Raw genomic sequence first — 20,921 nt, 5'->3', positions numbered from 1 at the left:
TGAGTCGCCAGGCCTATGTCTCCAGAGCTTCTGGAAACATGAGAGAGGCACACAGACTGACCTCTGACCCTCATAGTCTTGTTCTCATCTCTCTCCTGTCCCACTCTCCTCGCCTGTGTAGCTGTCTGTCCTCCTCTGCCTAGTATCCAGACCCTGATGGCCCCCTAAGGTGCCTGGCATGTCCACAGCTAGGACCATGTCTACAAGGCTGGAATGTGGGGAAGGCAAACTTCTGATGGCCTGGCCTTTCCTTTATCTGCTGTATGTATCATCAGAGAACTGTTGTTCTACTATCGACTGCTGACATATTTAGCACCTTTTGCTTCACATTATAATTCCACAACATCTATGTCTTATCTCCCCTAATAGCTAGCACCTTTCCAGAAGGCACGGACTGGGTGGAAATCTTGGAGTGCCCGCCTCTCCCTGCACAGCTTCTTGCTCCGTCCCTGGCTGTGGAATGAACTGAGTGAAGTTTACTCGTGCTGTGAATGAGTGTGAGTTAGTTCAACAACGAAAGATGGGAAATCATTTCTTCTTTTTCAGAGTGGGACACAAAGCTTCCCAGCCGCCTCAGGCTTGCCAGGCCGAGCAGGCAGGGCCACGACCTGTGGGCCTAGAGTTGTATGCTTGGTAATCTGAACACCAATCCGCTCATTGAGCCTCAGGGTTCCTGTGAAAGTTGATGAAAGAGGCCGGGAGCCTCAGTGCTCAACAACAGTGCAGGCCTCTCTCCTGACAATGGGTTTGTGCCTCTACACACCAGCTTGAAACGCTCACAGAGAACAAGCCAATTGGCATGCTCTTCCTCCTGTTCCCTCGGCACATGTTTGTGCTGATGTGAGAACCACAGAACAGATGTGTCTCAGGCCTCTGGGAAGGAAGCCCAAAGGAGCTTCAGGGCTGGAGGGTGATGGCAGCTGGCGAGGAGAGTCAAAGGCCCGGGCTCAAAGGGGAGGCCAAGAGATGATCCTGCTCAGCTCTCAGGTTTCAGATGCTATTGTTGCTCTGGTTATGCATTGACATGGGCACCTGAGGCCTGGAGGGGGGGAGTGTGCAGGGCAAACCCGGGGCGCATGTGCGGAGGGGACAGAGGCAGGGCTGCTCAGGCCTGCAGCACTGCTGTTGCCGCCATCTGCTTCCGGCCGGAGGTGCTGGTGGTGATGACGAGAGGACGTTGGGAGAATGATGTCACCCCGGGACAAGGTCACCTGGGAAGGTCAGTGTGGATATGTATGTTGTGCGTGTGTGTTTGTGGGTGTGACCCACTCTTCAATATTCAGCTCCTTCTGCCCACTTCTATGATACCACTGCCAGGATTACTACTAGTAGCGCTGCTACTGAGAGTAAAACTGTAATAACAACAGCCAGGCACAGCACTAAGTATATGGCACAGGTGGTTTCTTTTAATCCTCAAAAAAATAGTTTTATTATTACCCCCACTTCATAGCTGAAGTAATTAAAAGATAAAGAGGTTTTAGTGATCTTCCATGGCTGCATGGTTAATAAGAGTCAAAGTTTACACTTGGGGAAAGCATTAGGTGTGTTCAAAAATATCTCTCTCTCTCTCTCTCTCTCTCTCTCTCTCTCTCTCTCTCTCTCTCCCGTTGTCTCAGTGGCACTCAAGCACAGCTATATGACTTTCTCTGGCCAGTGTAATGGCAGTGGAAGTGTCACCTTTTTATTTTAAAAATATTTTTATTGATTTCAGAGACGAAGGGAGAGGGAGATAGAAACATCTCTCTGATGAGAGAGAATCATTGATCAGCTGCCTCCTGCACGCCCCCTACTGGGGATTGAGCTTGAAACCTGAGCATGTGCCCTGACCAAGAATTGAACTGTGACCTCCTGGTTCATAGGTCGATGATCAACCACTGAGCCACACCGGCCGGTGGAAGGGTCACTTTTGACCAGCAGCTCCAGGAGGCAGATCCTGGGGAAAGGATGATGGCGAAGTGGAGCAGAGTCCTCAACTGAAATTCAGCGAGTCTCTGAGGTTGTAAACCAAGGAGATTCTCATGCTCATTATCACAGCACACAGCCAAGCCCATTTTGACTGCGCTGGATCCAGGCCTCTCTGACAGAGTGAAGACTCTTAAACATCACACTTTTCTGTCTTCCTCAGTTTCTCCAGCTGAGTTAGCTATCTCCCCGAGGGGCTCAGCCAGCGCTCTCAAGTGTCACTGATCACATTGTATGTCCATTTTCTTCTCCGGCATTAGACTGAGCGCACAGGGGCATAGGTCTCTGTTTTTGGCTTCCCAGAATTTAGCACCGAGCCTGGGATGCAGGAGGTGCTAGAAGCCTGCTCACTGAGAGAACGTAGGGAAAGGACTCTGGGTACCACAGCTTCTCTGAGGACAAAGCTCCAGGTGGCCAAGAAGTCCAGTCCACCCCTGACCCACACTCCTGTAAGGTGACCAAGGAGGGTAAGTTGTTTCCAGGAACCTCGTCCCTGGGGACCGTGGCAGGTGGCCTGGCAACTGGGGACTCTACGCAGCTGGCTGGCAGGATTCATGCCACCCTCTCCAGGCCACAGCAGTAAGCCAGGCGGTGTGAGGAATTTACCCCACACTGTGGTTCCGCAATGGCACGAATGAGTACTTTACAAACCCCACTAAGATGGTTCAGAATTACTTATTTATGGAAAAGTTTTTAAAGATCTGAAGCTTAATCATTTATCCCTCCCAATATTTAGCCTGGATCATTGGTAAATCATTCACTTACTGCACATTCTGGAGTGGTTTATGGCAATTTAGCAGGTTGATCTTAGAGGTTTTTTACGTGTCCAGTAGGTGGTGCTATAGCACAAACTTTTCTGCTCTGCGATCGTCAGGGGGCAGTGCCACTTCGGTCATGGGAGATGCCTGTGCCTGCTGGTGGTGGTGCCGGTCGCCTGTGTTTGGCCCTGATGTGCTCTCTAGGCTGCCCCGCGGCCTCTACCGGTTCCACCCCCAGGGGTCGGAGAAGAGAGGGATCCACAAGCCTGTGGTGCTGCCTCCCCAGTCGTCATGGCCACTGCGGGGCTGGGCTGCTGAACACATCGCAGGGTTTTGCTGCAAAGAGAGGGAGAGAGGGGACCAGCTTCTCGGGTAGGGATGCGCTTCTGCCCTTTTTCCCCTCCAGGTCACATGTGAGGGTCCCAGCCCTTCTCCTCCACCACTAAGCCGCTGGGGCCACCGTGGTGTCTGCGCCACTGTCCCTGACCCAGCACCGGCTTCCCCCACGCCTGCCAATGCACCCGCCTTCAGTGTGCGGTGCCTTAGGACACCTCTTTTTATTGGTTTCCGAGAGAGAGAAGAAGGTGGAGAGAGGATCAAACCCGCAGCCTTGGTATGTGTCCCCAGTGAGAATCAAGCCTGCGACCTTAAGTGCATAGGACAACACTCAAAGCCACTGAGCCACCCTGCCTGGGAGTTCACGAAAGGTCTTTATGGGCGGTGAGTGTCTAATTTCTTCCTATCTGTGAGGAAGTTGGGCCAAGTACTATCCCTGGCAATACTTTCCCAACAGAGATGATGGGTTTCAGAGAAGGCTGCCGTTCATACGGCTGATGACTCGGAGGAGGCAGACCCCAAGCTCTGTCAGTCGGCTCCAAATCCTGGATCCTTTCCTGTGCCCAGTGCCGACTCCATCACCCTGATAAGCCACAGCACCTTACATGTTCCTAAAAATGGGCATTGCCTGGCCGGCATGGCTCAGTGGTTGAGTGTCGACCTATGAACCAGGAAGTCACGGGTTTGATTCCTGGTTGAGGAACATGTCTGGGTTGCAGGCTCCATCCCACATGGTCGTGCAGGAGGCAGCCAATTAATGATTCTCTCTCATCATTGATGTTTCTATCTCTTTCCTTCTCCGTTCCTCTCTGAAATCAATAAAAATATATATTTTTAAAATTAATTTTTAAAAAGTTGGGCATTGACCCAGTACTTCAAAAGCTTCTTCTCATCACTGGCCTCTCAAGGCTGATTGTGTTCCTGGCCCGTGGGATGAGCTGCTCCAGCAGAGCCTGGGGCCCGGCTGAGGGAGGTCTCACTCCCTTCCCGTCTGGCACAAGCCTTGGGAGGCTCTGGGATATGCAGTGGGAGTTCTTTCATTTCCCTGCATCCTCAGGGAGCTCTGTTTCTAGTCTGTGGCCTGGATTCCTTGATAGACCTGGAGTCTTTCCAGCATGCATCCCACCCTCTACCTCCAGCCCCATTAGCATTTAGGGAGGAAAAAAAACACTTGGATTTTACTTACCCAGTGTTGCTCCTGCTTTTGGATTTATATCGATAAGTAGATTTTTATTTATTTATTTATTTATTTTTGGATAAAGAATTCACAAGAGCTGATGGGATTATAGAACAACAAATATTTTTTATTTAAAAACTAGATGCCTGGTGCACAAATTCATGCACAGGTAGGGTCCCTCAGCCTGGCTGGTGATTGGGGCTGATCAGGGCCATGGGAGGTTGGCCAGCCAGGGGTAGGGACCATGGGAGGTTGGCTGTGGGAACACACTGACCACCAGAGGGCAGCTTCTGTGCTGAGCATCTGCCCCTGGTGGTGAGTGTGCATCATAGCGACAGGTCATTTGGTCATTTGGTTGTTTGGTTGGTTAGGCTTTTATATAGAGAGATTACAGTGGATATTTGATATTATATTAGTTTCGAGTATACAGCATAGTGATTAGGCATTTATAAAACTTATGCAGTGATCCCCCCAGTAAGTCTAGTACCCAGCTGGCACCCGACAGAGTTATTACAATACTATTGACTATATTTTCTATGTTGTACTTTAATCTCCATGATTATTTTGCTGCTGCCAGTTTGTACTCTTTAATTTCTTCACCTTTTTCACTCAGTGCCCCAACCCCCTCCAATTTGGCAACCATTGGTTTGTTCTTTGTATCTATGAGTTTATTTATTTTGCTTGTTTATTGTGTTTTAGACTCCACATATGAGCGAAATCACATGGTATGTGGCCGAGTGATAGTCCATTCCCCAGGCCCTGCCATCACACACCTTCACACACGGCGCCCGCATCCTCGTCATGCCCACAGTCGAAGGTTTCGATCTGCTCACACTCCGCCAGTGCCCCCTCCGTCCCGTTGCACAGGGCTACCTGGATGAACACGGGCTGGGCCTCCTCGGCCAGCGGCGGGTATAGCAGGCCCGCGGGGGTGTGCTTGGCTGCTCCGCAGCCCAGCTCCCGGCACACCACGGCCACCTCCTTCAGGCCCCAGCCGTCATCACAGACAGTGCCCCAGCGGCCGCCCTGCTCCACCTCCACTCGCCCTTCACAGCGGTGAGCACCATTCACCAAGCGGGTCTTGGGTGGGGGCTCTGAAAACAGAAGGGGTCAGACAGCGTTCAGAAATGCGCTTATGGTAGTTCCCAGGGTTAGGAGGGAGGGCTTGCTGGTGGTTATGTGTGTGGTATGGGCTAAGGGGCTCGCTGAAGGAGGGAGCCACCGAGTTCTGGCTCTATCCCACTGCATGCTCATCTCGTAGCATCATCCAACCCACCAAAGGCTCCCACTCAAGAGCACAGGGGGAGAGCCTTTGCCCTCTGATAATAAAGGAATGTGGGGGCACACCGATTTATGGTTTGATTCTCATGGGCTCGAAAAGATCCTGGAAAAAGAGAAGGAATGGAGACTAGGGAAAGCCTTGAGTTCAACTGAGTTACTCGTTTTCCTTTTGAAAACTGCACCAGACGCTGTGGATCACTTCCTCAATCACAGCTCCAGCTTCATTCCAGAGGGAGGGAGGTGAACACATGACTCAGATTTGTTCATCTCTGATCTCCACCTGTTTGTTGTTGGTTGGTTGGTTGGTTTTAAGTTGGAATCGTTTTTTAAAAGACTCTTTTCTCTAGGAGCTCTAGCAGAAAGGGGGGAGGTAAGCCTAGCGCTGCCGTCAGTGGTCAGCCCTGTCTGTGTGAGAATGAAGGGAGTGGAGAAATTCAGGGGCAGGAGGGGAGGCACAGACAGAATGCTTGCATCCAGTTGCACATTGAGCCATGCCTGTTGCTGATACTAGTTGGCCTCACAGGAATAGCGTTCTGCGGTCGAAATAAAATTATAAATGCATTTATGAGAAAACAAATAAAGATGAAAATTTTATATGTGCTTAAGAAATTAAAGAAAGAACAACATAAAATAAATTTAAAACAAAAGGAGGAAAGTTTTAGGGAAGATAAAAGAGCAATAAATGAATCAGAAAACCAAAAGCCAAATAGATTTTAATACTAATGCTAACTCTGGCTGTTTAAAAAGTGCAATGTAATAGACAAATCTCTGGCAAATCTTATTAGTAAATTCTAAGAGATCACACAAACAAACTATAAATGTGAATAGATCATAATAAAAATCTGACAGCGACTTAAAAATTAGATAATATGATGGTCAAAATTAGATAATATGTGATAAATTTGAAAATTTAGATAAAATTCCCCAAGTCTTTAAAAATATATTTTTTATTGATTTCAGAGAGGAAAGGAGATAGAGAGAGAGAAAAACATCAATGATGCGAGAGAATCATTGATCAGTCGCCTCCTGCATACCCACCCTGGGGATTGAGCTGGAAACCTGGGCATGTGCCCTGACCTCCTGGTTCATAGGTGGACGCTCATCCACTGAGCCACACTGAGCTAAATTGCCCCAAGTTTTGAGCAAAAGTATCCAAATTATTTTTTAAAGGGTAGGAAATTTGAAAAGAAAAAGGAAAAAAGATTTGATAATGAAGGTAAAAATCTACCAGGCTCAGAAAATTGTTAGGCTCAGTTCCAAATACTTTTAACTAGTAGATAATCCAAATGTTGTTTTAACTATCTTACAGAAGACATGGGAAGCTTCTGAAATGATCCCTATGAGGCTAACCTATCCTTGAAACCAAAACTAGATGAGTACAGCTCAAGAAAGGAAACATACATAAGAATACAGAATTTTGAAATAAAGTGTGAGCAAACTATATGTCCTACTACCTATAATGACTTGATGCTAAGAAGGGTTTACATCAGGAATTCAATAATTATTCCCCATTAGTAAACCTATTAAATGTCCTTTGCAATAATAAATTTAAGGAAAATCTTATGAGCATTATGATAATATTAAAAAGAGTGGCAAAGAGCAAAGTTTCTTGATTCCTGTAGCCCTTGCCTAGAGTTTCATTTTTGTGTGTGACCTATTAGGTGTGGGACTCCCAGACAAATGACTTGGTCTAAATCTTATTTATTAGTAAAATGGGGGTTGTTATGGAGATTAAATGAAATAATCCTAGTAACATTTTGAATTCCAGAATCTGGTTTGTTCATGGTTTTTCTACTTTTTCCTACGTATTTATAAAGCTTAGTCGTATGTCCTTACCCACTGTGAGCTGAGTGTCCCTATCTCAGTGGTACCATCCTCCTCCCTCAGGGATGTAGCCATGCCTCACTGTCAATGCTAACTTACCCCAGCAAAGTGCCCTACAAACACTGTAGTATCTATTTCACACACATCCGATGATGTAAAGTATAAGGGAAACCAGAAGGGGCAGGCAAAGGGGCAGGTCAGTGACACTGTTGTTAAGACCAATGGAAAAGGAAGCCTAAGAGGACAGATGGACGCTCTAGTTCAAGCATGTCAAACTCGCGGCCCGTGGGCCACATGTGGCCCACAATGAATATGTCTGCAGCCCAGCCAACATAACGGTCTGTAAGAAACGTTTTAATGAAAACTTCGTAACTTAATTTTTACAATACCCTGTTAGACATCATTATTAATAACGCACTACAATGTTCGCTAGTAACCGATTACTATCATCGTATCGAATTCATTTCCCTTACACGCCTTACGTGCAGGCGCACCATTTCTCTCCACTAATACCAGCAGCGAATATTTTAGCAGCCGATGGCCACGTCATTAGTCTTGGACTGACTTGTTTGGTGTGCAAACAGGAAATATTTCGCTTTTGGAGAACAAGAAAAACAGGTTTATTTGTGTGATGCTTATTAATTTGTGCAGTTATTCAGTGTCTGGTAAGTTAATGTTCAAGAAAAAAATATTAATTTTTATTAAAATATTCTATTATTTTATGTTAATGATGACATTTATTTCATCCCTTTATATTCAGCATGTCTCTATGAAAATAAATCTACGTTTCTATGAAAACTGAAGCTTCTATTTTTTTTTAAATATATTTTATTGGCCGAAACCGGTTTGGCTCGGTGGATAGAGCGTCGGCCTGCGGACTGAAAGGTCCCAGGTTCGATTCCGGTCAAGGGCATGTACCTGGGTTGCGGGCACATCCCCAGTGGGAGATGTGCAGGAGGCAGCTGATAGATGTTTCTCTCTCATCGATGTTTCTAACTCTCTATCTCTCTCCCTTTCTCTCTGTAAAAAATCAATAAAATATATTAAATATATATATATATATATATTTTATTGATTTTTTACAGAGAGGAAGGAGGAGGGATAGAGAGTTAGAAGCATCAATGATCAGCTGCCTCCTGCACACTCCCCACTGGGGATGTGCCCGCAACCAAGGTACGTGCCCTTGACCGGAATCGAACCTGGGACACTTGTGTCCGCAGGCCGACGCTCTATCCACTGAGCCACACCGCCTAGGGCGAAGCCTCTTTTTATTTGGCCCGGTTAGCCTTTGCGTTTGACATGCTTGCTCTAGTTGAACTCTGATTCGCTGAGGGACAGGGAGATTCAAGGACCCATAAGCCATTGCTTGACCTAATTGCAAATGGTCCCCTGGAAGAAGACATCGGACATGTCCTACCTGTGACGTTGAGTGCCACCTCCTCACTGTGCCGGGCGCCCAGGCCATTGTTGGCCTCACAGGAATAGTTTCCAAGATGTCCTCTGGTCAAAGAGAGGCTGAAGGATGCTCTGCCCCCGGCAGGCGCCGAGATGTTCCCCAGGGAGACATTGTTGTGATAAAATGAGTACAGAACCGGGGGGTGTGCCCTCTTGTCTTCACAATGAAGCTCCACCGTGTCCCCGATGAAGGCGTGGGCCTCAGGAGCACTGAAGGTGAGGACAGGGTGCGACGCTGGAACTGACGGAAGTAGAAGGGTCCATCAAAGAGGGTCCCCCCTGCTAGAACCCACTTACAACCCCTTCCACCCCCTCCCAAGCGTTCTCACAGGTTCTCCCCAGCCCGTGGGTTCTTTCCCACCGTCGTGCCTCCCAGTTGAATGCTGCAGAGACCGTTTCAGAAGAGCTTTGACAACTTCTGCTGAGTAATTCTGAAAAATGTGCCTCTGGCCTTGCCGCGCTCCCTGCCTGGTCCCTCCCACTGTCATCTTCTTTAGCTCCCCTGCTAACGCTGCCGCTCCCACCACCACGCCACGCCACCACCATCATGGCAACAACCCTTCTGTGCGCTCAACCTCTTCCTGGCCCTGTTCCTGGTCATCCTAGGGGCATCCTTACTGCAACACAAGGAAACTGGCTCCCGTTGGAAGTTGCTGGCTAACCATGAGAGCGGTACTTACTTTTCACGGTGATGTTCACCACCTCGCTTTGGATAGGGCTCTGGGTGTTGTCAGCTGTACAATAGTATCCCCCCGCGTGGCTCTCCCTGACATCAGGGACCTCCAGCTCTGATCTCCAGGAACGCTGACTCTTACTCCCCAGACTCTCCCCTGTGTCCGCTCGGTGCCAGGAGAACGTGGTTTCCCCTGTGCCTTCGGCCACAGAACAGATCAAGACCAGCTCCTTTCCTTCAACCGCCTGCCCGCCCTGGGGCTGGGTCTCCAGGAGCGCGCCAGACACGGGGATCCCTGTGGGAACACGAGATGGCAGATGAGGGCCTGGTGAGGAGGCCGGGCCAGCAGCTGAGCTTTGCGGCGGGTGGAATGGTTGGAGTGGATTTGTATGCCGAGGAGGGCTCTTGGTGAGGAGGGAGCATGCTGAGGGCTATCAGGCAAGAGCACCCTGCAACTCAATCTTCTAAAAATCTGACCTCTCACTGTCTGCACACTTACTGGCCCTCTCTCATGCCTGCAGCCCATGGCGATCCTTCCCTTCTGAGCTCCTGATGCACTTGGGACAGAGGGAGTGGGGGGACACGCGGGCTGTGCATCCGCACCCAGCTCTGCCACATGATCTTGGTAGGTCAGTTCATCGCTCTGAGCTGCAGTTTTCTTAGCGATAAAGTGTGGATAGTCATACCAGCTGCACAGACTTTTCATAACGATAAATAGACATACCTGTACAGAGCAACGGCTACACTGCAGAGATTCTACAGTTGGTAGCTGCTATGTTACGACTCTCCACTGGCAAAGTTGAGATGGGAAGTGTAGCAAGGTGGATAAAAGGGCATATGCCCCCCTAGCTGGTTTTGCTCAGTGGATAGAGCGTGAGCCTGTGGACCAAAGGGTCCTGGGTTCGATTCTGGTCAAGGGTACATGCCCGGGTTGCCGACTCGATGCCCAATAGGGGGCCTGCAGGAGGCAGCCAATCAATGATTCTCTCTCATCATTGATGTTTCTGTCTCTCTCCTCCTCCCTTCCTCTCTGAAAATCAATAAAAACTATATTTTTTTAAAGGGCATATCCTGCCACCAGGGTGCTCAGGTTCAATTCCAACTGTGCTACTTACATGCTGTGTTCCCTTGGGCAGGTCACTCAACAGCTCTGTGCTTTGTTTCCTCGTGTGTCAAATAGGGATGGTAATCGTACTTACTGTATAGATACTGTTCCCACTTCAGTCTTTCACAGGGTTCTGGGAGCACTAAATTTAAAACTGCTCTGAGCAATGCCTTGTACTCGGTACATTTCTATTAGTCTTCTCCTCTCCAGAGATTTCTGAGTCTCGGAGGGGTCCCTCTAGCACGGAGGACAGCAGCTCCCCAACCAGCCCAGCCCCTGACACTCACTTTGCACCTGGATGTAGGACTGGCGACTCCGCTTTGAGACACTGCGCGATGCTGTCATTGCCTCGCACCAGTAATTTCCGGAGTCTTCTTTCCTTAATGCTAAGGTCCAAAACCCAGAGGAGCTCCGGGATTTTAGGGTGTGGCCGTCCCTGAAGAGGGAGTACTGAAGCGGGGTCCATGACCTCTCCGAGGGGAGCCGGGTATCACACGACAGGGTCACCGAGGTCTCCTCCACGGGCTGCAAGGAGCTGACTGTCAGGGAAGGTGCCGGAAACAGCTCTGAAGGGAAGAATTGCACAGAGACCCCCGTCAGGGAGCTGTGGAGCTCCCGTTGAGAAGTCCCTTGTCTCCTCAGCCCCAGTGAGCAGGACGCACAAGCCCCAGACTCCAACACACACAGACACCCCCAGTTCCTGCCTCTCTGGGTGGTCTCCTCTGCCCTGCAGCCTGGGCCACCCACACAGGCCCTACTTCTCCCCAGACTTTTCCACTTGAATAGTGAGACCCTCACCTTGGACAGTGAGCCATTGAGAGCGTGATTCTTCTGTCTCCTCAAAGAAGTACAGTAGTGACTTATCTGACTTACAGTAATAGGAGCCACTGTCACTGGGTCTTGCATTGGAAATGGTGTAGCTCGAGGCGCTAGAGTAGGTGGCTATCCGAGAGCCATCCTTGTAGTACATCAGTTTCTTTATTTTACCATTGTCTTCTCCAGAGCACCTCACAACCACCCTGTCTCCTTCGTAAGCATATCTTTGCAGATCGATGCTGAGCCAGTCTGCAAAAGATGCAAAAGTTCCTGTACCCACAGGGCACGCCCTGCGCCAGCACTCTAACACCTGTTCCTACAGGAAAAGACAACACACACACACACACACACACACACACACACACACACACAACCAGGCAGCCACAGATTCCTTAGAGTCTCCTGGCCTTTCTGGCTTTCCTGCTCAGCAAAGGTGAGCTCTATTTATTCATTTTTTCTTCTTTTAAAATATATTTTTATTGATTTCAGAGAGGAAGGGAGAGGGAGAGAGAGATAGAAACATCAATGATAAGAGAGAATCATTGATTGGCTGCCTCCTGCACCCCCTCTCCCTTACTGGGGGATCAAACCTGTAACCCGGGCATGTGTCCCTGACTGGAATCGAACCCGGGACCCTATCCACTGAGCCAAACTGGCTAAGGTGAGCTCTATTTCACTTAGTGACAGTCATCTCCTGTCTTCTACACATCCTGCTGTTTTTTATGTCTGTTTTTGATTTATTCAAGTGCCAACAATTTTCTGGACTAAATATGCATGTAAACCAATTCCACTGGCATCTCCTCATCTCCATTCCAGTTGACCTCCTGTCCCTGTGACAGTCGCAATTAGCTTTCTCTGCATCTCTCATCTCTGAGAGACTCGGCCCAGCGGTACAATTCAGGGACCTTCCCTTTGTCATTCTCCCTTAGACGACACCATCTGGGCCCCTGAGACGTCAGCCCGGGGGTCTCAATGGCAATTATTTAGAATGTTCTACTGGAATGCGTTTGGCAGAGGCTTCTGGGAATCCGCTTGTTGGGGTCATTGCCTCCCCTGGGAGGAGAGTGGCCGGCAGAGAGTGAAGGAGCAGCACGTGGTAGTGGATCTGCCCTCGCAGGAAGAAAGCAACAACTTTAGAAGCTGGGAAAGGGGCTGGTGGACTGCTGTTTAAAAGCTTGTGCAGAGGGAAGACAAGCCAGCCATCACCGTGCTTTGTGACCCAGCCCTGAACCCTTGGGCATTTGGGGGGAATTTTTTAGGTGGTAACTGAGCTAGAAATTCAGGTTCTAGTACCAATTTGGGATTGTAATACACTGGGTTAAATTTCAGGGGAAGTGTGTGCTCTAATAAAACGCCTAACCCCAGGCCTGAACCTTAAACCATGCCCCTTTAGCATAAAGAGAGGAAGTGTCATAGCCAGTCTGGCTCAGTGGATAGAGCGGCGGCCTGCGGACCGAAGGGTCCCGGGTTCGATTCTGGCCAAGGGCTCCTCCCCGGCCTGGGCCCTGGTCAGGGCTCAGGATGAAGGCATATAATCAATGTGTTTCTCTCGCATCGATGTTTCTCTCTGCCTGTCCCTCTCTCTTCCACTCTCTCTAAAATCAACGGAAAATAACCTCGGGTGAAGATTTTTTTAAAAAGGAAGGAAGTGTCCGGCCTGGAGGAACACATGGAGGAAGAGAGAACCAAGGCGGGAGAATATGGACTCGGCCGCCTGCCCGGTGTACTCCTCCAGCCGTGACTGTACGTAGAGAAAAGAGGAACCCACTCTCAGGGGCTTGTCTCAGAACAGACACCCTCTCCTCATGGAGTTAGAGCCAGTCCCCAAAGTGGAATCTGCACGGGGTGGGGAGAAAACATTTAGAGCTTCCATATTCTAGCAAACGTGCCTCATCTTTCCATTGGTTGTGTGTATATTTAAACATATTTCAAAAAGAAAAAATGTTTCAATATAGGAATCAGCACAATATGTTGGAGGCACAGACTAGAATGCTGCTTCTGTCACTTTGTTCCTGTAGAGCAAAGTGGTTAAAGTTCAGAGACAACAGCTCGATACCTTTCGCCACTTTGAAAGTCACACTCTTAGACGGGGCGGTTTCAGTGACTGGTGGGGGCATTCGTTCTTATTAAAGAGAGAGAAATGCCGAAGCCGGTTTGGCTCAGTGGATAGAGCGTCGGCCTGCGGACTGAAGGGTCCCAGGTTCGATTCCGGTCGAGGGCATGTACCTGGGTTGCGGGCACATCCCCAGTGGGGAGTGTGCGGGAGGCGGCTGATCGATGTTTCTCTCTCATCGATGTTTCTCACTCTCTCTATCTCTCTCCCTTCCTCTCTGTAAAAAATCAATAAAATATAAAAAAAAAAAAAGAGAGAGAGAGAGAGAGAAGTCTTAAGCCCTCGTGAAGGCACAACATTTTCGCTCTCTAGACTGATACTGGGCAAGGTTTTCCGTGCAGAGCATAGAGATAAAACCAATTTGACTAAACAAATATTTGAGGAGTAAGATTTATGTGGCCAATTTGGTAACAATGACAGGGCTAGAGATAGATGAAAAATGATGACTCCTGACTATCCTGAGCCTGGAACAAGAATTTGACTGTCATACATCTAGGTAAACGGCCTTTAGCTCCGACATTTTACCTGTTCCTTAGAAGAAGGGGCAAATGTACGTTCCTACACATTTGCCGTAATTTCAGGAAGTTTGCTGGCGTGCATGAGGCTGATCCCAAGACTCTATAATGTATTCATAACATTCTTGCTTAAAATCACCTCAGATAAAATGCAATTTATATAGTCAGACATGAAAAAGTACCAGATATATAAGTATTCTGTCTCCTCCCTGTCATAGAATACTTTCTCAAATAAACGATTAAAGAACAAAATGTAACTTTCCAGCCTATCAGAAAAGCAAGTTGTCCTCCTTATTTTATTACATTATAACGTTAATCAATAATAATAATAATAATAATAAGCCCTAGCCAGTTTTGCTCAGTGGATAGAGTGTCGGCCTGTGGTCTGAAGGGTCCAGGGTTCGATTCCAGTCAAGGGCACATGCCCGCGTTGCGGGCTCGATCCCCAGTAAGGGGCATGCAGGAGGCAGCCAATTCATGATTCTCATCATGGATGTTTCAATCTCTCTCTCCCTCTCCCTTCCTCCCTGAAATCAATAAATACATATTTTTCAAATAACAATAATAATAATAATGGAACACGCGTTCTGCCTGGGTAGTTTGCAATCGAGGGATAGTCCCGTGTAAGGCAGAGCATATCCTTGTTCCTCCGGCTCCCTCCTATCGCAGGGAATATGTCTCCACCTCTGCCTCCATTGCTTCTGGGGCGGCTTCTGAGTGTCTGTGGCCATAAGCAGGAGGGTGCTTTCTCAAGGGTACGCTGTATGGCTGCTTTCCCTTCACCGTGAACGTGTTTTCTGTCCGGGGGCTTAAGCGTAAAGAGAAAATAACTTACTGCCTTGAGAGGGCAGAGAAGGGTCCTTCACACATCCTCAGGCAGGTAGCCACGCAGAGAAGAAGGTGACGTTGGAGCATTGGTTCCACGGCAAGGACTAGCGTGAGGCCCTGGCCCCTTATTCTTTCCCCCCAATTCTGGGCCTGATCCTTGCAGCCCTGAGCTCAGAGGCTGAAGCAGGCAGTACCTCTGTTTCCTGGAAGCGCACATGGTTCCCAGAGACCTCAGAGAACAAAGAGAATAACTCACCTGGCCGGACGCCAACAGGACCTGTGCGGGAAGAGTCAGGGAGGTTAGCACTGCACCGGGATTGTTGTACTTTTAGAAAAATGTGTAACTCTCTGAATACTTTCCCAACAATTCTCTACGTCCTTCTCTTCTTCTGTATCTTCTTACACATCCCCACTTTTTATTCTCTTCTATCCATCCTCCCTCGTTCCCTTTATTGCTTTCTCCTATATTTACCCCCTTTTCTTCCCTCTCTCACAGACAACACTCCCACAGAACCCAGGGCGCAGGCCCTAACAATTTATAAACATCGCTCACCCCCCTGACCAGAGGTGGGCTATTCTGCAGGTAAATTCTCAGACATTTCACGGTGTGTTTATTCCTCCCCCACCTCATCTTTCTAGACGTTTTAAGACAGATGGTTTCGTTTGAGACACATTGCCTGCCTGGTGGCAACACAGAAGCCAGGCAAGGCCAGGAAGGAAATGGAGGTGTCTTCTCATGGAGCCTGCTCCTCCCTCCCTCTCTATTCTAGGTCTGGTGTCATGTTTGCATCCATATACTAGACTCATATTTCTCAGCAAAAGCCGCAATCAGCAGGCCTGGAAAGCCTCTCTACAATTTTAGTCTAGGAAAGTCAGAGTTCAGACACAACTGCGGTATCTTGGAGTGGAAGTGGAGTGGAAGCAAAGTATACTAGCATTTCAATGGTCTGGAAATACAGTTTATGCAAACAGATATCCTTTAAAGAATTTTCTCTGATATTCTTTAGAGAATTTTCCTAGAGACCAGAGCATTAATGAATGTGAAACAGGAAGAAGGAATCCGTATTAGGAAAAGAGATTCGCAGTCTGTTGGTTTTCCTGGGGACCTTGCCCTGGTCAGTAGCCACTGCATATTACCTGGAGGAGAAAGAAGCTGAAGCCCTCTCATACTCATCGCAGCAGAGAGACCTGTGCCCTAAAAGAGGTTCTGAGCCCTGGCCGGTTGGTTCAATGGATAGAGCACTGGCCTGCAGACGAAAGGGTCCCAGGTTCGATTCTGGTGAAGGGCACCTACCTCGGTTGCAGACTCCTCCCCACCCAGGCCCTGGTCAGGGTGCATCAGGAGGCAACCAATCGATGTGTTTCTTCCACATCGATATTTCTGTATGTCTTCCCCCCTCTCTTCCCCTCTCTCTAAAAACCAGTGGAAAAATATCCTCGGGTGAGGATTAAAAACCAAAAAATTAAATAAAAGTAAGCTTTAAATGGTAAGTAAATAAGTAAAAGAGGTTCTGAGATGCCCACGCATGGGTGGTTCTGCTCCGGCCCCACCCAAGCCCTGCTCTAGCTCTCTACCCACCGAGGGCCAGAAGCAGCAGCCACCGCAGCATGAGGGTGGAGGTGAGCAGTTCTCCCAGGGAGGGTCCGTGCAGCTCAGGTCCTGGAGCAGATTCTGTCCCCACGGAGTGTGAAGCTGGGTTTGGGCACTGTGATTCCTCAGCGATTTTATGGAAATAGAAAACAGGAAGTAGAAAAGCTGTGTGCCACTCAGCATTCTCCCCGCCGCAGACTCCTGGGTGCTGAGAACGTCAATGCTCTTTACAGAGCTGCTCAGATGTGTGTGTTGATGAGAGATGCTCCGTGAAATGTAAGGGGTCTTTGTCCTAGAGATGAGGTCCCTTTGGAGCGACTGTCCTGCTGGCTTTGACTCTGTAGAAAGTGTTGCTGGAGCTCTGGAACCGGTGACATTTAAATCAGTTACTGTTCTCTTTCACAGGGAAATCCCCTCACCACTCGGGATGCCTGCTGCGCTGTGCAATTCCCGCTATTGTGACACCATGGCAACACTGCACGGATGCTGCTCTGTGGAAACCGCCCAGACCACAGGAAGAGACACACAGAACTTTGTTAGAAATGATGGTGGGAGTCGATAATATTAGAAGGCACTGACTGCTGGTGGGAATGCAGACTGGTGCAGCCACTATGGAAGACAGTATGGAGTTTCCTTAAAAAACTGAAAATGGAACTCCCATTTGACCCTGTGATCCCACTTCTAGGAATATATCCCAAGAAACCAGAAACACCAATCAGAAAGGATATATGCACCCCTATGTTCATAGCAGCACAATTCACCATAGCTAAGATCTGGAAACAGCCTAAGTGCCCATCAGTAGATGAATGGATTAGAAAACTGTGGTACATCTACACGATGGAATACTATGCTGCTGTAAAAAGGAAGGAACTCTTACTATTTGCAACGGCATGGATGGAACTGGAGAGCATTATGCTAAGTGAAATAAGCCAGTCAATAAAGGAAAAATACCACATGATCTCACTCATTCATGGACAATAGAGACCATTATAAACTTTTGAACAATAATAGATACAGAGGCAGAGCTGCCTCAAACAGATTGTCAAACTGCAGCGGGAAGGCCGGGGAGGGTTGGGGGGCAGGAGGTAGGGGGGTAAGAGATCAACTAAAGGACTTGTATGCATGCATATAAGCATAACCAATGGACATAAGACACTGGGGGATAGGGGAGGCTAGGAGACTGTCTAGGGCGGGGGGATAAAATGGATACATATGTAATACCCTTTGTAATACTTTAAGCAATAAAAAAAAATATATTAGAAGGCACTGTGGTCCAAGGACTCAGGAGGATGAAGATTCCTCCCAACCCATGTCATTCCTGCCCATGAGATGTTCTAGACAGATACGTGCAGAATGGAAGATGTAAGAAAAATAGTCTTTGGTGTTAACTTTGAGACATTAGCTCCAAACCACTGTACCGTGGTCTGGAGGCCTTAACACACACATGACAGATATGTCTTCTAGTACTTCAAAGTTTAAGAAACAATTTAAGCCCTAACCAGTTTGGCTCAGTGGACAGAGCGTCAGCCTGCGGACTGAAGGGCCCCAGGTTCGGTTCCAGTCAAGGGCATGTACCTTGGTTGCCAGCACATCCCCAGTAGGGAGTGTGCAGGAGACAACTGATCGATGTTTCTAACTCTCTATCCCTCTCCCTTCCTCTTGTAAAAAATCAATAAAATATATATTTTTTAAAAGCCAGTGGCTTAAAAAAAAAAAAGAATAAATTTAAGAAGAGAGCCCTTATACCAGGTGGAAATAGAATTCTTCCTAGTGGTTAAAATAAGGGACTTTAATAAAAAGAATTCCTTACAAAGGTTGAACAAGGTTAAAGTAACAAACTAAAGATAATGAAACCCCCCCCCCACCAGCCACAGTGGGAAGCTGTTCGAGACCTCAGCTCTGAAGAAGCGAGGGGAGAACGGATGAAAAAGCCCAGTGGGGTGGGGGTCCAAGATCACGGCAGAATAGGTGGCAGTCACACTTACCTCCTCCCAGGACCAAACCGGAGTCACAACTAAACTATGGAACAAGCAACCTAAAGAATCAGCTGAAGACTAGCTGGACAGGAGTCAGATAACCAGGGATTTCGAGAAGAAGCCACGTCAGGACTGATAGGAAGCTCTGAGAGGTGAAAAGGGCTGGACCACTCCCACGGCGGTGGCTGAGGTTCTGGAGGGATAGCTCTCTGCGAAGGTTCCACCTGCAGAGTGTGGGATCTCAACCCCACACTGGGCTTCCCAGCCCAAAGCACCAGATCCCGTAGGAGGCGCCCACGTAACATCTGGCTGTGGAAATCACTGGGGATTCTGTCGGCCAGGAAGAGATCAGACTCTGCTAGACACAAGGTGCCTTCTTAAAGGGCCAACAGACAAAATCTCATACACAGCCACTCCTCCGGGGTTTGTGGCTCTGGGGAGAGAACTGAAGAGACAACCACCAGGATCCCTGTACTGACTCCCTCGCCCATACCACCGGCCATGTTTTGGGGGGGGAATCAATATGGCATCAGCCTGGGGTAATGCAATAGCCTCACACTCTGGACACCCTGTCACCCCACCCTGCAAAGATCACACCCAGATGAGGAGTTAGCTGCCTGGCTTGGGGTGTAGGGGTTCAGGCAGACTCAGGGGGTGTCAATGAGTGAGTTGGGTGGCTTTGGAGTGGAAGCCCTTCCCTCAACTTTCTCACCAGTCACCAGACATCACAATACTGGCACCTCCCAATCACCAGGGACCTGCTAGCCACACCTTCTGAGCTCCTGGAGTCCCCACCTTGACTGCCAGGGGCCCCACCCAACCAAGCCCAAGTTCCCCAGGAGGTCCTCGCAGAATCTGGATAAACTGAGTGGCTGTGGGGCGGGGGCCGTTCCAACCAACTCCCCCACAGCCTGACGGACATCTTTCTCTAGTGGGCGGTCACTAGCTCACCCACCCAACGCCTGGCAGCCCCGCCCTGCTGAGCTCTGGCTCCTGGCAGAACCTAGAACAGACTGCGGTGTGTGGCTCTAGGCTGAGGGCCATTTTTTTTCTCTCTCATGCCTGACTGGCGCAGTTTTCTCTTCACTCGGCCAAATCTTGGTTTGTGCCTGATAAGCTCTGGTGGCCAAACCCTGATGACTCCCTGAAACCTTAATCCCCGCCCCCCATACACACACACAAAACTATGCAGGCACCCAGCAGGTGGCAGATAGACTTGGTGTAGACTTGGTGGCAGATAGCCTTTTGCTGAGTGGCCTGAGACCAGCACTGGCAATGACATCAAACCTGCATCAATCTGGTGAACACTGCTCGCTCATACCTCACGACTAAAGAGACTCTACCTCACCCACTAGAGGGATAGCAGCTGACAGGCCGCTGGCAGGCAGAGGCAGGCAGAGGCAGATCTCCAGGTGCCTTGAGCCTTACACTGACCTGCCCCTGGGCTTGGTGCTGATGGAACCTGGCCTTGGTATGCAGCTTAGTCCTTCCCAGGCACACCCAGGCTCAGGAAAGGCAGCCACAAATTGTGGATCATTTTGTGGCTCCAAACAGCTAGCTCAGGGCCAGTCACAGGCAGCATCTGACATTGACCTGCACCAGAGTCTGTTTCAAGAGGCCCCAGGACCAAAACACCCAGGGCCAACCACAGACAACATGAGAGCGGCATCCGATCAGCTTCACAAGCTACATGTCCAAAGGGTCATCTCAGCAGGCACTAGATGCCACCGAGGCGAATTATGCTTCTTGTGTCCGTGCCTGCTCAGCAGCTTACACACTGTGGTCTGGGTAGATCCTCAGCGTCAGCCAGCCTGAGGGCTGAACACACACAGAAATGGGCCAATAGAAATAAAGACTCATTTACAACTGGAGGGCTCACGCAACACACACTGGGGACATTCCTGGGGAGCCTACCTCAGGTGATCAAGGGCTCTGCACCCCAGGACACCCCTACATAAGACCATCTTACTGAGATTGGGAAGCAGCAGATGTCCCTAAGCCATAGAAACAACAACAAAGAGGAGCCAAAATGAGGAGACAAACACACATGCCCCAAGTGAAATAACAGGAGAAACCTCCAAGGAGAGAAATGAAATAGAGTCAAGCAATGTAACAGGCAGAGTCCACAGATGATTATAGGATGCTCCAGGAACTTCTGCGACAACATCTGGGTTACAAAACAAAACAAGCAAACAAAAAAGCTGTGGCTTTGCCCGACCGGCTTGGCTCAGTGGTTGAGCGTCAACCTATGAACCAGGAGGTCACAGTTCAATTCCTGGTCAGGGCATATGCCAGGGTGGCGGGCTCTTGCACATCTTCAGTGGGGGACGTCAGGAGGCAGCCGGTCAATGATTCTCTCTCATCATTGCCGTGTCTATCTCTCTCTCCCTCTCCCTTCCTCTCTCTGAAATCAAGAAAAATATGTAGTTGTTTTAAAAAAAAAAAAAAAAAAAAAAAAAGCTGTGGCTTTATCTCCTATCGGCTCTGGTCTCCCCAACATCCAGAAGCCTC

The 20,921-nt window shown here is 48.9% G+C and overlaps 1 protein-coding gene across 1 annotated transcript; it reads right to left on the bottom strand.

Moving 5' to 3' along the window:
* Positions 1-4,352: 4,352 nt before the first annotated feature.
* On the bottom strand, positions 4,353-16,555 carry LOC132220322 (Fc receptor-like protein 2). The gene is made up of 6 exons (XM_059673290.1): positions 16,423-16,555; positions 11,370-11,657; positions 10,859-11,137; positions 9,474-9,761; positions 8,756-9,034; positions 4,353-5,327 (listed from the first exon to the last, which is right to left on the bottom strand). The coding sequence occupies exons 1-6, from the start codon at positions 16,451-16,453 to the stop codon at positions 4,999-5,001; spliced, it is 1,494 nt and encodes a 497-aa protein (XP_059529273.1). The 5' UTR covers positions 16,454-16,555; the 3' UTR covers positions 4,353-4,998.
* Positions 16,556-20,921: the final 4,366 nt, after the last annotated feature.

Source organism: Myotis daubentonii, chromosome 18 (genome assembly GCF_963259705.1).
Source record: "Myotis daubentonii chromosome 18, mMyoDau2.1, whole genome shotgun sequence".
Taxonomy (NCBI): domain Eukaryota; kingdom Metazoa; phylum Chordata; class Mammalia; order Chiroptera; family Vespertilionidae; genus Myotis; species Myotis daubentonii.
The sequence above is the reverse complement of the archived record's forward strand: the minus strand, read 5'-3'. Positions and strand labels throughout refer to the sequence as shown.